Source organism: Papio anubis, chromosome 4 (assembly GCF_008728515.1).
Source record: "Papio anubis isolate 15944 chromosome 4, Panubis1.0, whole genome shotgun sequence".
Lineage (NCBI taxonomy): Eukaryota > Metazoa > Chordata > Mammalia > Primates > Cercopithecidae > Papio > Papio anubis.
In genome coordinates this window covers 5,213,136-5,228,565 of record NC_044979.1, presented here as the reverse complement: position 1 = coordinate 5,228,565, position 15,430 = coordinate 5,213,136, and the positions used below count along the sequence as shown (strand labels likewise).

Genomic DNA, 15,430 nt, shown 5'->3' with positions numbered 1-15,430 from the left:
CAGTCTTAAATATGGTTCTGTCCTTCTCCCTTAGCACCCAGAGAAAAGGGAAGTAAACTACAGGATATAATTCTCTCAGAAATAAGAAAACCTCTTAGCTAATAAAAATCATGCTTAGGCTGCTAAACTCAATGGATGCACTTTTGTTATTCCTGCAATGCTTAGCTTGCAGGTAGACCAAAAATTTGCCTTCATTGTCATTTTAAAAATGATTATCCAACATATTTTGCAGCATCTGCCTAATCCCAATGACTTATATTTGTTTTGTAAATTTGTTCTAAGGAAAATAAACACACATCCACACCTTTGTCATAAATAGGGAAGCAGTAATCATATGAAACTAGATAGAAAAATGGGTTGGGGGCATTTGGTTTGGAGCAGCATGGAGGAATTAAACTCGACATAAATAATTTGCAAAATATTTTCAAAAATATTTTCTCACACTTACCCAATAAGTAGGAATAAAAATCTGCTTCATCACCATAGTGCATTTCAGACATTCAAGGAGAAATTGAATAGAGGGAAATACTGACATGTTTCCTTCATGCCCGTTGGGTACTTTTGCTCCTCTTCAGGGTACCTTTTTCCTTGTTTGTGTGTGTGTGTGGATAAGAGTAGGTGAAAGGTGATTAGAGACAAGAATTGAATTAATTATACATCATAAACATAACATGCCATAGCTTTCCAGTCTTTAAAATTGTATCACTTCACTCATTCTAAAATACTAACCACTTTACTCTTTTATTGTGGGACCATGGCGTCCTCACACCCTCGACTGCAATGTGTGTATCCGTGCTTAAAACAAATTTGGATGTGTGGGTGCACACACATGCATGCACATACACAGGAGGTATAGAATAAATATTTATTTATTTATTTATTTATTTATTTATTTATTTATTTATTTATTCAGAGATGGAGTCGTGCTCTGTAGCTAGGCTGGAGTGCAGTGGCACAATGTCGGCTCACTGCAACCTCTGCCTCCCAGGTTCAAGCGATTCTCCTGTCTCAGCCTCCCGAGTAGCTGGGACTACAGGCGCCCGCCATCGCGCCCAGCAAATTTTTGTATTTTTAGTAGAGACGGGGTTTTACCATGTTGACCAGGATTGTCTCGATCTCCTGACCTTGTGATCCGCCTGCTTCTGCTTCCCGAAGTGCTGGGATTACAGGCGTGAGCCGCCGCGCCCCGCCAGAACTTTCTTTAAAATGTCCCTAGAAGCACCGCGTTCAGTCTGCAAGGTGCAAGAGTATAGCCAAGCGCTTTTCAAGTTGGGTAAAGGGCGCTCCATCTGGATCATCCGTGAGGAACATCCTCGTGTTCATCCATGCTGTTTTCAGTCCTCCCCAGCATTCTGGCTCCTTTCACACCTGCATCTTTCAGATGCTCGCTCTTTCCTGCCCTCCTCCCCTGCCCTCCATTTCTTATGCTTAATTGTGAGATTTGCTTCCCAGCACAAATTTTTACTTCAACTCTTTCCCCTGTTGCTTATGAGTTTTATGGTGATTTCATTTTATAATTTTAAGCAGAAATCGCTTATCATATTTTCTTAAATAATTTAATTGGGATTTTAAACTTTAGCTAGATTATAGTTACCTACAGTGCCTTGAGAATATAATTTTTAAAAGTGGCACATATGCATTCTTTATCCCACAATAGTATTCTATGATTAATATGCACACATCTATGAAATATCATGTATGATACATAAACTATTCTGTATGATTGTATTTTGTATAAACTATATTAGCATGACATTTAGTTTGTGTAAAAATATGCATGTATATTTCATAGAGAGCGTGTGTATATTACCTAAGTGGGACCCTAACTGCATCTATATTTAGTGAAATGTCAGGATCGCGATGCTGCGGTGAACAGCATGAGCTTTCTTTCATGTCCATGTTAGGAGAGGCGGCTTTCTCCCATCAAAAGCACAGCTGGGGCAGAGGAGGGGGTTGAGAGCAAGGTTTTCTATCGATCTAATTGTGGTGACTTTTAAAGTTTAGTTTGATGGCTCTGTTGCCTCTGTCTTCAAAGTGGAGCAGCTGAAGCTCTCCCCACCCCAGACCTACCTGCGTGGCCTCTCCCATACAGCAAGTCTTGCTTAGCTGTTCCAATCCTGGTTTTACTTGGTTTTGTATTTGCTGTTAAAAAAAAAAAAAAAAAAAAAAGTGTTTTTAAACTCATGTTTCTTCATAGTAAAGGGAAGCTACTGTGGAGTAAACAGAAGATGAGTGTGGTACAAATTTTGGTTAAAACCGAAAACTACACACTGGATTGAGAGCTTGGGGAAGGGAGGCAGGTGGAAGGGACTGAAGGAGGTCTCTTCCCAGGAGACTGGTTCACCAGCATTCAGTTTCTCCCCCGCAGTTAGGGAAACAGAGGGAGCTTGCAGTTTCAGGCCCAGGCAGGCCTCTCTCTGGGCTTGGGGCCATGCCAGGGCTGGGGGCGAGCCTGCAGTCGGCCTCGCGCGTGGCGGCCTAACCTGTTATTTTGAAACCCTCAGTGGAAACAGTCGTGGAAACCCGGGAGGAGCAGGCAGCCCCACGCAGTCCTGGGAGATGAAGCCAACACCCTACCTCGATGTGGAAGGGGGCGGTGGATTGGGCAGGGGCGGGGTCTCGCAGGTCCCCCCTCTGGAGGTTGAGATTCCCGGCCTTTGGAGCTCAGGATGGGACAGGTCCCTCCTGGCAGGGAAGGGGCGCACAAGGAGGAAGTGGGGACGAGAGTCGCGCGCCCAGCAACTCCAGAAGGACAGAGAGGAGTGCAGGAGGGAGCGGGAGAGGGCGCAGGAGGGTCGGGAGGGCAAGAGAGGCGAGGCCGGGCCTGGAGCAGAGGAGCGGAGCCGGCTGGCGCGGGTGTCCACACAGCGGCGCTGGAGTGCGCCTTCCTGCGGCGGGGCGGGCTGCGAGCCGAGAGCGCGCGGCGAGTGGAGCCATGTCGCCCTCCCTCGCTCTCGGCGGGCATAGTGAGGCGCAGGCTTTGGAAAAGTTGCGGGCAGCCGGAGAGCGGAGCCTCTGCCTGCGTTCATGATAATGAGAATGGAGTCGCGGTCACAGCCAGGCTGGCTGCGGGGCGCAGCGCCCGCCAGGAGCGCCTGGGCCTCTGGGCCTCCACCGCCGCCCCGCGCCCTTTCCTGTCCTCCTCTGGAGAGGGGCGAAGGGACCGGGCGGTTTCGGAGGGAGCTGGGTTCTGGAGCGAGGGCGGCCTCTCGGCACCAGCATCGCCCGACCGACCACCCCGCGCCCTCCTGGTGGCTCTCCCTCGCCCCATTCGTACCCCAGGTCCTCGGGGTCTCTCTGTGGTTGCTTCAAGTTAGGCAAAAGGAGCTGGGGGCGCGGGGAGCCCACCGCTGCAGTGCACGCGTGGCTGGGGCTCCCCGGGGCCGGTCGCACCTTCGTCGCCCCCTGGCCTGCCTGCCTCGACCTCCGCGTCCCCTCGCACAGTCCGCTCGCGTGATACGGGGCACGCGCGGCACGACCTTCGGCGGGGCCGGAGTACCCTGAGCTCCCCGGACTCCCCTACCGCCCCCACACTCACGATCTGCGCGGTCCCCGCCCCTCCACCCTCTTCACGCGCCCCGCCCCCTTTTTGTGTGACCCCGTGACCCCTCCGGGCTGCCAGCCCCTGCCACCCAGGCGCCAGTCCTGGGCGGAGGGAGGAGGCCCGTGGGGAGGGGGCGGAGGGGCCCGGGAGGGGGAGGAGCCGCGCAAGGGGCCTGGGGGCGGGGAGCGACTAGAGCGCTCGGAATGTGTGCCGGTCTCTAGGTGGTGCCAAATTCTGGGGCCTAGGCATTTCCCTCGCTTTATGTTTTTGTTTTTCTTCCCTTCCTTCAATCTCTTTGATTAGGCCGTACGTGGCTGTGGCAAGGAGTTGGGGAAAAAAAGAATAAAAACAGGAAAGAGAGCACAGCCAGACCCTGGACTTCGCGAGCCGCCGGGGAGGGGGCGGAGGAGGCTGAGCCAGGCAGAGTCGCCAGCGGAGACTCGCGAGTGGCGCGCGGGAGGAGCGGCTGCCGCCGGCGCTGGGCTTGCCTTGCTGCTGCTGCTGCTGCCTCCCCACCGCCTTTTTTTTTTTTTTTTTTTTTGGAGCAGGGTGGGGAGCGGGAACCCGAGAGAGAGAAAGCAAAATATTAAAAAGCCCCAAAGACAGCCAGCAGGAGCGCGCGGTGCCCGATGGCTTCGCTGTACCAGAGGTTCACCGGCAAGATCAACACCTCGCGGTCCTTCCCCGCGCCCCCGGAGGCCAGTCACCTCCTGGGCGGACAGGGGCCCGAGGAGGACGGCGGCGCAGGAGCCAAGCCCCTCGGCCCGCGGGCGCAGGCGGCGGCGCCCCGGGAGCGCGGCTGCGGCGGTGGCGCGGGTGGCCGGCCCCGGTTCCAGTACCAGGCGCGGAGCGATGGTGACGAGGAGGACGTAAGAGCTTCTCAGGGGCGGCGGGCGGCGGGCGGCGGCGGGGGCTCCGGACCGAGCGCGCAGCGAGACGCGTCGGCCAGGGGCATCAGGGGCGGGGGGGATCGGGCGTCCTCCCCCTGTCCACGACTCCCCGGGCGCCCCCAGACACGCTCCCTGGCGCCAGATCGCGGTCACCGCCGTCCCGGAGGGAGCGGGTCTGTGTCTGCAGCCGTGGCGGCCGGGAGTTGGTGGCTGGTGAGAGTGGGGTTTGGGTACTGCGCCTGCTGGGATCTGGAATTCGCCGTGCGTTCCCTGGAAGCGCGGATGTCTGTTTTTAACAGCATGCTGCTATGGTTCCTAAGGAGAGAATTCGATCGGCCTGTGATTACGAGTTGGTTTATATTTATTTCGTGCTCCGGGAACACAGTCTCAGGCACCTTCTCTCCCTCCCACTTGTGTTTGGAATCTCTTCATCGTGCACCTCCTCGCCTACCCACTCTGTCCCTTGACTCAAATGCATCTCGTTCGTTCCTCTTACTTCTCCTAGACACTTTCCCCCCCAGCGGTGGTGGTGGTGATTATCCTTTCCGGAAAAAAAATATATATATACCAAAATACTGGCATCTGAGCCCCAACCCTCTGTCCCAGTTGCTGAGAGACCTCAGGCCGTGTCTGTCTCCCCTCCCAGCCTTCGACTAGCACCTCTGCCTTAGACCGCGTTCAGTGAAAACTTCTCCAAGAGCACATTCCCTACTCTTCATGGGGCTGGAAGCTGGGGTTTCAAAGATTGGATTTGTACATCGCCCTAGTAACCAATGACTCATGCAGGACAGGAGCCGGACCTTAGATGGATGAGTTTTGCCTCCTGTGGATCCCTTTCAAGGATGCAGAAGGCTGCTAGGACTTAGAAGGGAGGAAACTGTGCTTTTTCTTTGAGGCCTTCTTTTCCCAGGGAGAAGAGAAAAATCCCCGACAGACTCTCAGACAAACAGGTCTGGCTTGGCTGGTACAGCTCTTAGAACAGTTAGGCTGTGTTGGGTCATAGAAATCATGGTGTGTGCCTTTGAGGAGTTTCACAACTGCATCTTTTAAGCAAGGCTGTGCAGTCCTAAGGTTCCCACTGGCCTCTCACTTAGTCTACCCTGACATACCCAGGGCAGTGCATTGCCCTGCACTGAACAGGAGGTTTTGGTCGTTACCTCTCTGCAGCCTCCAGCCACGCTATTTCCCTGTTTGGTATTTCTGTAGTGCAAGAGTTGTGTTTGGGTCGGCGGGCGGGAGGCGAGACATTGAGTAACTTCCCAGGGACAATTTCTAATTGCCAGATATTATGAAATCAGTGATGTTTTGCTGTTGTTACTGGTAGTTTTTGTTTTATGAATGAAGGATGGGGAAACTTTAATGGAAATCATAAAACTTTAGGGGAGATGTGGTTTGCACACACACAGGTACACACCCTCTACAGCCCTGCGTCAGATCTTGTGTGAAGTTTTCTGATTTTCTCCTGCATCATTTCCAGACTCCCCAGTTCAATAGAGGGATCTCCAAGGCATGTCCCTCACTTTGGTGGGCCAAGTCCTGAGGGAAATAGACAGATTCTTCAGTTGTCTGGTTCAAGGAACTAGGAGTCTTTGGCGAATGGTTTAATTGGGGGAGGGTAAAGAGTTCTGGAGGATTAAACTACTGAGAGTCTTGGGGAAGACAGTTAAGTTGCAATGCAAACAGGAAAAATGTACTTTTTTGCCTTAAATCTGACTTAAAATTGTTGAATTGTGGATGTTTGGAATGAGACCAATGTGCTGTTTTGTTTTGTTTTTTTTCTCAACAGCCTCTAGGTGTCGCTAGGAGAAAGGAAAGGCAAGAGCTCTGAATTTTATTTCAGATGGTCTCCATCTTTTTTTTAAAAAAATCTTAACTTGGAGTAGACATGTCCTTCTTTTCATTGTGACATGTGTCTAGAAATGATTCTCAGATAAACACAGGTGTCCTGAGAAATCAAGGATATAACATGTACATTTTTGTTAATGGGGCTCTAAACAGCATCTCTAACTTAGATGTAAGTCCTGACATCATGCTTCTTTTTTCTGGAAAATACGCAATGTGTGTGGGTGGGTGTGTATTGTGTGTTTATATAGTATACTTCCTATATATATACACACACACACACACATACACACACACACATATATACTTGCCCATTATCCATACATATATATCCGGCACACATCTGCAAAATGCATTGCACATATGTCCTTTAAGTTTAAATTGTATACTTAAAGTCATAACACAGGCTGAATGTTGCATCCTTTAAAAACAACAGCAAACTTTTATGCACTCCTCTTAGAAAAGTTACTCAGAATAGAAGAAGTTATGCCCGCAAATTTACTAAAAGATAGATGAACATAGCAAACCACATTTCCTCCAGGAACAAAAACTTCAATTTGCTTAAAGTGTATTTAAAAAAAAAAAAAAGAAGACATTAGGTACAAAAACTGCTTTTTAGATACAGATACTTGCCAAGACTAAGAATCTGGAGTAATCATTTTGCTACCCAAATTTCAAGCTGAGGATATGCAATGAATTAGGAACACATTGCATTTTATTTTATTACGTGTCTTGCAACTGCTGACAACCTCAAGACAAACCGGGGCTTTCCTTTACATCATCGAGATGCTATTGGGAGCGCGCCTTCGGTGGGAGCTGTCTGAGGTGCTGAAACCTTTTCTTGGCTTAGCGCAGGAGAAATCTCCATCACTCTTGTCTTTGCAGTCCTGATCCCAAGGGAAGACTGTTCCAAGGTGCAGAAACAGCTTTGCTGCCTTGGTCACTAAGATGATGGTAAGCAGCATACCTTTATAATCCTTAGGGCTTTGTACCTCTTTTCTGGAAATCGAGAATATAGTGCTTGACTTCTGTGCATGTGTGTACACTTACATGCCTGAGTATGACTGAGCTGGGCAATTACCCAGCCACACCCCAAATAAAATTTACGGTAGTCTAACAAGGCTAACACAGAAAAATAAAATGCGGAGGTAGAATGGCTGGCATTAATAATGCATGGTCTAAATGCACAAACTACACAGGCAACAAAGGAACTTCCCACCTGTGTGGCTCCACAGGACAGCCTGTTTTGGGTGGGTCAGTACTAACATGCAAAGTCTGACTTCAAAGTAGAAATAAAACCAGAGGGTCTTTTCTATCCACTTCTTTGTAAATCTTAGATTTATTTAAATATAGTCAATTACTTGGGCAACTCCTCTGAGGAATCAATAGCCATTCTGATTTAAAATTCATTGTGTAGGTTTAAAAATAAGTTGACTCTTAAAGGAATTGTTGCGGAAGTGACTTTTAGTGGAATTTATTAACTTTCATTTGAATTAGCTGTGGCTAATTTTAAAATACTGAACTTTGTCATCCGCCCGCTTGAACATTTCTTTTTAGTTTTTTAAAGGGCTTTGGAGGCCTTCTGTGCCATTAGAGCAGTAGTTTTGTTAAGGTTATGCAGTGTGTTCCTGTATCCTTCATTTTCAGTGTCACATGGCTTCTTAACAATACAAATGTGATGACAACAGGATTTTAAAACAGCAAATTGGTTAAAACTGGGATAGATGGACAAATCACTGCACATGATGCCCACCAGCCTTGGCAGGGCCAATTTCAACATCCTGTATGTCTTCGGCAACCAACCCATCTTTTTTTCTCCACCTTGGTTTTTCATTGGTATAATGTCAACATTCTCTTAACGTGTCCTTGGGATCTATCAACTTTACGATTTCTTAAGTAGCTTCCCTCCACAAATATGTTTATATACTCTATGTTTATATACTCTATTACTTTTCTTCTGTTTCAACTGTAATTTAAAAAATTTTTAATTTCACATGATTTTCCTGATAAATGAGAAAAAGCCTAAACTGTCTACTTGATCTCATTATTCTCATCACTAATAGGACCAGGGCTTGGTGTACTCGCCTACAGAATAGCCATGGATATTGCAGGGACGTGGAGAGTTGGAATGTTGTCCTCTCCTCATCCCAGTGGCATCTACAAAGTGGGTGCTGTGAGGCCAGGTACTGAGAAGTGCCCAGTGAATACATGCTGCTGCTGTTACTAATAATATTACTCCTTCATCTCTCCTCCTTCAGTTCCTTCTTCTTTACCTGAAGGTAGAAAAAAAAGATTGGCTTCATTGGCCTCTACCACCAGCTCTGGCTACTATCCTGTTTTTCTTTCTTATTTTATTATCCAACTTCTCAAGCAAGGAGTCTACTTCCTTGTGAACAATTCTCTTTTCCTCATCTTGCTTGGATGCAAACATCCATTCTGTACCATCTTGACTACAGAAACTGCACACAGAATGTCATTGATGTCCTCTTAGTTACCCGATATAATGACCTGTCTGATTCCACCTTGCTCTTGATGTTGTTCCAGCTCTTGCTCTTGACAACTGTCACCTGCTTGTCCCACTTTTGTATCTTGTGTTTCTCTCAATGTTACATGAACTTAATCTTTGAATTCTTTGGTGGATCAGTTTCTCTTCCTATCTTTTATGTAGGAAGACCGAAGAACCTGCTACCTTCCTAAGGGTTGGTCTCCAGTATTTTATTTCTTACCTTTCTTGCTTTCTTCTGAAGGTAAATGGTCTCCCTTTATAGAAAGGAGTCAAACACATTCTGCAGTGTCTACATTAGAAGATGGTTAAAATAGCTTTGCTGCCCCGATGTACATCTAGCATTTCTTCTGAAGGTAAGTTGCTTTTCTGTTTTACAGAATTGGAGGATTCTGGGATTGCAGGGACCTTGGGGATCCCCATCTTGATCTCTCTTCCAAGCTTTTCTACCACAGGTCAAGCAGCTACAAGATCATTTTTGTGGTGGTGACAAGATATTCACACAGAATACATTCCTGACTTTATTGATCATTTCCCCTCTTTTATATCTGCTTATGGCAAGTAACTTTCCAGCCTAATCCCTTTATTTCTGCTACTAGCATTTCCATTTCCTCCACATCTTTGCATGACACCCAATGTTTGTAAGCATGCACAAGTTGCGTTCTCCTAATGTCTTGGTTTCTTTCTTGTCACATTAAGTATTTCACTAGATGAACTTTACAGCCCCCTTGTGGTCCCATAGTGCTGCATAATAGCACCCTGCTGGATGCCGTCTTCCTGAAAAGTTTTTTATTGTATTTCAAAATAAAGTGAACACATAGAAAGTGTTCAGTCACTTCAGAATAAAGTGAACACATAGAAACCATAAACCAAAACAGCGTCACAGTGAATGCTTTGGTAAAGTGAATAATCAGTTAACTTATTAAATGTAATTCCATCTCAGTAAAGAATTTGCTGAAATTGTATCTATAACAGAATTATACACAATTCTGATTACCATTCCAGCCCAGAAAATGCAATCATAATAAGGAAGTTGTCTCTGTGACAAGTAACATATTGACGTACACAAAGAGGCTGTGCTGGCTGAATGATGGCTGCAGGCAAATATAGCATCAGAAATACCTTACCTCTGCATTGTACCTGGTGATTTTCAAAGCCCTGCCACATGTGTCTCGTTTCACCTTCACAGTTACCTGGGCTAGGGAGGATAACTATAACCTAGAGCTAGTCTTTTTGCTCGAAATATCAGTAAGGGTAAGCCCAATTTCTTTTCGTTTGGATGGGTCAGTTGTCACTTGTGAATGAGAGCAAACACATTTCAATGTGTTCACAAGCCTTTGCTCTCTGGAGCCAGACAAGAAAGTATGTTTGTGAAAAAGCAACAATGTATCTTTCTAGTGGATTTGAGTTCTGTGTTCACAGGACAGGATTTCCAGGTAGCACGCGTGTCTGTTTTCCATGGAATGCCTCTTTTCATTGCTGCCAGTGCACTTTTCCATCATTTACTTGTGTATGTTACCTCTAGATTTAATGAGAGCTAGAGCATTAGAATAACATCATATTAATGCATATTTTTGACAGTGGAATCAACTCATTTTCCCACATAAAATTAATATTCTAATATCACTAGGTAGACAGGAATTCTTCTAGATGTTGGGTTTTGGACATGATTTCCATCATAAAATAGAGCTTTTATATTTCTTACCCAAAGCTTTTTCTCCTTTAGGGTCAGAATGATTAGTGAGTTTAATTTTTACAAGCAACTGGCAGGAGTTGCTGAGTAAGATATACATGCCGATTGTATATAACCCTGTTCCTTTTAATTACTCTGATGATAACAATGCATTAATCAAGCACATGAGAAATGCTTCTCTGCAATATACAATATTGGTTCCTTTCATAGAGCATTGCCTATAAAAATAATAGTCACTATAATCTTTTTAAAATTAAATTCTGGTTAATAAATCTAGTGTTAAGGGCACGAGTATCCACATGCCAAGTTATGATTTGCTTCAATTTCAAGCACATTAGTTTGATTTTATACACATGTAAAAAAAAAAATCAGCCTTTCTCATGAACAACTTCTGGAACATTTATCTCTAAAATGATCTAACATTATGAAAATACCTGACATTGAAAAATTTTAAAACTGACATCTAAATTTATAAGTGAGAAGACTGCAGGTAATTATGTGAATGGTTTTAAGGAAATAGTTTGTGTTTTTTGGACCTCAGGAAACTTCAGCATCTCTTCTCACACCTGCGTTCTTCTTAGCATATTTTGCTTTATCGTAATTGAGTTGGGGAATTATATCACTGAGTTTAAAAAACGTATGAACATTTTAAAATGTAACAGTCTAAAATATTTTGGTTCTAAATGGGTGTGCTAATTGCCGAAGCAGAAAATAAACCACAATTTTGCCAGAATAGTATAAGATTTTGCTCTGACTTGGTTTCCTCAATAGTTTTACTTTTTTCCCCTTATAAATTACTTCCTGTGTTTTCCAGCAGCACCCACATCTATCTGAAGCACAGTACATGTTTAGTTTTGTCCCATGGTTGATATATATGTATATCATGATACTTATATGTGTGTATATACATATACATATGTCATGCATATGTATAGACATGTATACATATATAAACATGCACACACACACATATTTTATAGGAAGATCAGAAGCACATAGGCCCATGAGGTCCAGATGGTAGAATTCCCGGTGGTGGCAAGACATTGAGGAATATCCTGCTTCCCAGAGTTGGGGCATCTGAGTTGACAGTGGAGAATATGTATTAATAGCAGGCATTGGGGGAGGGGAGCTAAAGAGGAACACAAGCCAGGGATGTAAGAATCCTTGCAGAAATGGAGGAAAGACGGAGGGTCCTACAGGTTCAATGAGATGGTTCTCAGGTCCTGAAACAGCCTTTATCTTTAAAAACAAAGGGCCAATTTTACTACTTTACTCATTCAGCTGTGCATATATAAACCACTTGAAGACATTTAGAATGTAATAAAATCATCCTAGCAATATGCCTGATGAAAATGAGAAATTTATAGACACACAGACACACGCATACACATTTGTTTAATTCAAAAGAAACTTAAGGATTTTCCTATCAAAGTCATTGTAAAATCCAATTTTAAATTGTCTATCGTGTTTAGATTTCATTCTGGCATCAGCTTTTAGATAATTTGGGGTCAAATTTAACAATGCCTATGTTATGGGTTATGGCATTAAAAGAAGATGGAATGGGGATATAGGCATCTTCCCACCTTGGAAATGAGAAAACCATTGAATCCTTTCTCTCTCCTGGTGTTCACTATTGTTGGGAGATTTCTTGTGAAGGTGGAACTACCGGAATTGAGGCAGCAGCTTGCATGCAGCAATGGGATCTTTGTTAGATTCTCCATAATATATTGATCTAATTGTACGTATCCATTATAGGTGATACACATACTATATTTTAAATGACATCAGCTAGAAGCAGAGCATGGATGGGACACAGTGGGACCATTGAGAGAGCAAGGCATTGAAGGTGGAGGAGCACCAGTGACAGGCACTGGCCTCCGTCTCCCTAACCATTTTGTCTACAACACTCCTCTGTCTAAACTGTATTCAAACTCTGGATATGCCTCATGCCAAATCCTATCTAATAATTCTTAACCATTGAAAATCTAAACTTGAGAAATTTCTATACAAGTCTTGAGAGGTGACGTTATTTTCTATTTTTGAAGGTTTTCAGAGTTGTTGGGTATTTACAGCCTCTGGAGGTAGCCCACCCCTGACATAAGTAGCTCTGATTATTAGAGACTTATTGGAGGTACCTGTCTTCTTCCCAGCCTCTCTGTAGCTCCTGCGCATGGACTCTCATTTCTCCATGGCTTCCGAGGAAGGGCAGCGGCATCCTCCTGCCTGAAGCAGACAAAGCCACATAGTCCTGTGTCCTCCCTTCTCCTTGTCCTCCTGCTGCCAAAGAACCACAGAGTCCCCTCAGCACCCTGACCAGCCTCCGCAGGAACATTCATGGAGGGAATGGAGGTGGTTTTTAGGACACCTGAGTTAGGTTAAATAGCACCTAGCTACTTTCCCAGGTGAGCTGTGAGGTCTTCGTCCTCAGACTCGTTCTGTCTTTTCCAATTTGCAAAAGCACACCCTCATCGCCAGGTTTGGGAAAAATGTGCCTCAGCTCATCGCTAATTCCGGGGAATCCCTCTGCTGGGGCGCCTGCTCCATGCTTCCTCACACTCAGCGCGCACTGCCAGCTAGAGCATCCTTTCCGGGGAAGCAGGCCCAGCTGAGACTCATCTGTGGATAACTGTTAGGTGGAGGGTGGGGGAGGAGAGGCCAGAGGGCTGCAAATGCAGAAACAGAGCAGTGAATCAAGTTTGGTTCAGGCTTTTCCAAGCTTGAATTCAAGCTAAGTGTTTGGAGAGGATTGACTTCTCACCTGGGTGGGTGTGGGGGTTGTGAATGTGGCTCTGCAAACATCTCCAGGTCTGTGGCACCCGGGGGCTGGTGCTCCCCCACCCCCTCACGTGGGTGTGGCTGTATGATTCCTTTTGGCTGATGAGATGGGAATGGAAGTGATAGTAGCCCTTCTAAGTACAGGCTTTAAAAGCCAGCGTGTGATTTCTGTCTGTCATGGAAACCAGCAATATTCCAGAGAGTCGCTGCTGCACAAGCCAGATAGAAACTTTAGCTAGTAAATTGTTGAAATTGTATCAGTATGGAAGAGCCTAGCCTGTGCCGACTGCTGCGTAGGATAAATATTAATGCAGATGAGTGTCCGTTCCTTTTTGGGCCTCGAGTGCATCCTCCTCTATGGGCAAGATCAATGGTCTCTAAATTTCTGTGGAGAGTGCATTCTTCCTTCCTGCATTTTGCTTAAAGCTTTTCTCTTCCCAAAGAGACTGAAATGCAAGTTGGCCCGAGGAAGGCACCCGACCTTGGAGTGTGTGGGTCTCAGGAGCTCCTTTCTTTAGAGGGCATGTCTTGTTAGGTGGGAGGGAACAGAACAAGAAGGTGCTGATTTCCTGGAAGGTAGGTGTTTGCATTCACTGGGTTTGTGGAGTTTGGGATCGGAGTGCAGGAAGGGGCAGCAGGAGAAGGATGGTGTAGGCAGATTGCTAGATAGTGATGATGAAAGCAAGCGTTGCAGCCTTTGGAATGTTTCTAAGGGTCAGAAATGAGGCTTCTGGGCCTTGGCCTAGAGACCCTGCAAGGCGGAGAAGTCAAGGATCCCACAGGGAGGCTTTCCAGGGTGAAAGGTCCCCAGTGCGGAAAGACTCCGTCTCAAAAAAAAAAAAAAATTCTATATACCCTAATCCGTGGTACAGGCTGTGCTCTTCCATTTTATGTGGCTTCATGACAAGATTATTTCCAATTTAGAAACCGAAGGTTACATGTCATCTAAATAGTAGGAAACATTAGCAGAAACATATAGCTTCAGCATAAAATTCTTTCTCCCCCAATTAGTGTCCTGATGGTTGCCATTGAATCTCCATTTTGTATGTGGAAAGGGTGTCATGGATTTCTCTTCCTTCTTTCCAGGTTTTTAGTTCCTCTGAATGGATAGGAAATTCAACCCCTAAATTTCCCTACGTCTGGATATCTGTCAAAAGGAGAGGGGGCATTGTTTCTATGGAAACAGGAGCTGCTGTGATAGGCAGGGGCCGCTGGGCTCCTTGTTGGGCGACTGGCCTTGCTGAATGCGAAATCATCAATACGCTTCCTCATTGTCCTCAGGCTCCAGTGAGATCATATCAATTGGCAAGGCTGCTTTTTTCCGCAGGTACAAGAGAGCACCTGAGCAGAATCTTAACGTTCCTTCTGCACCTGCTGCCGGATGATCTTTTTAATCCTGCTGCCTCTGGTCCACAGGAAAAATACAGTCCTGTTTGTATAGCCTGCACTTGGGCTAATCCCAGTGTCTCCAAAGCAGGGGAGGATCTTGAGTGGTCATTTCTGGCCCTGTGTGTCCACCACCCCATTATGTATCCCACACCTGAGGGTCATGTTCCCACTTTAACAGGACACCCAGAAAAACTTGCCCCATTATTATCCACAAGCTGCTTCCCTCTCGCCCAAGTCCAATCAAACTTGTTGCAGCCTCAGTTCATTTCCTTGGGTTCTAACCTTACTTCAGACATGCACTTTTTTTTTTTTTTTTTTCAACAGGGTCGCCCAGGCTGGAGTGCAGTGGCACAGTCTCGGCTTCCTGCAGCCTCAACTTCCTAGGCTCAGGTGATCCTCCCACCTAAGCCTCCTGAGTATCTGGGGCCACAGGCACGCACCACCATGCCAGGCTAATTTTTGTACTTTTAGTAGAGATGAGGTTTTGCCACGTTGCCCAGGCTGGGACCTTTACTTTTTAGGGTACCCTTGCCACTGACAGGACCTGCCTCCATCATTCCCCAGGTTATAAACCATGCAGGGGCCCTGGTTTCAGAGCAAAAGGCACAGTTTCTGTAATAATGTAAAGGCGCGACATCATCCACCTCGCAGCCACTCCTCCTGCCCCTGCCATCTGTCTGACTGCTCCTCCTACTCTGAGCTCAGGGCTGCCTCTCTGTACCCTGATCACGCCAGGCACAGCAGGCTCTCACCTGAGCTGCTCACACAGTGGCTACTCCATCTACTCAACCTTC

At 46.0% G+C, this 15,430-nt stretch overlaps 1 protein-coding gene across 2 annotated transcripts in view; it reads left to right on the top strand.

Annotated features, from left to right (window-relative positions):
- Positions 1 to 15,430, top strand: part of DPP6 (dipeptidyl peptidase like 6) — a 1,015,511-nt gene that overhangs the window by 166,226 nt on the left and 833,855 nt on the right. Inside the window, exon 1 of one of the 2 annotated variants that reach the window (XM_009204279.4) lies at positions 3,750 to 4,413. The exons of the other annotated variant lie outside the window; for it this stretch is intronic. Coding sequence (XP_009202543.4) covers positions 4,174 to 4,413 — 240 coding nt within the window. The 5' untranslated portion in view covers positions 3,750 to 4,173. Of the gene's footprint in view, positions 1 to 3,749; positions 4,414 to 15,430 lie in introns of those variants that run through there. 2 annotated transcript variants of the gene reach the window in all.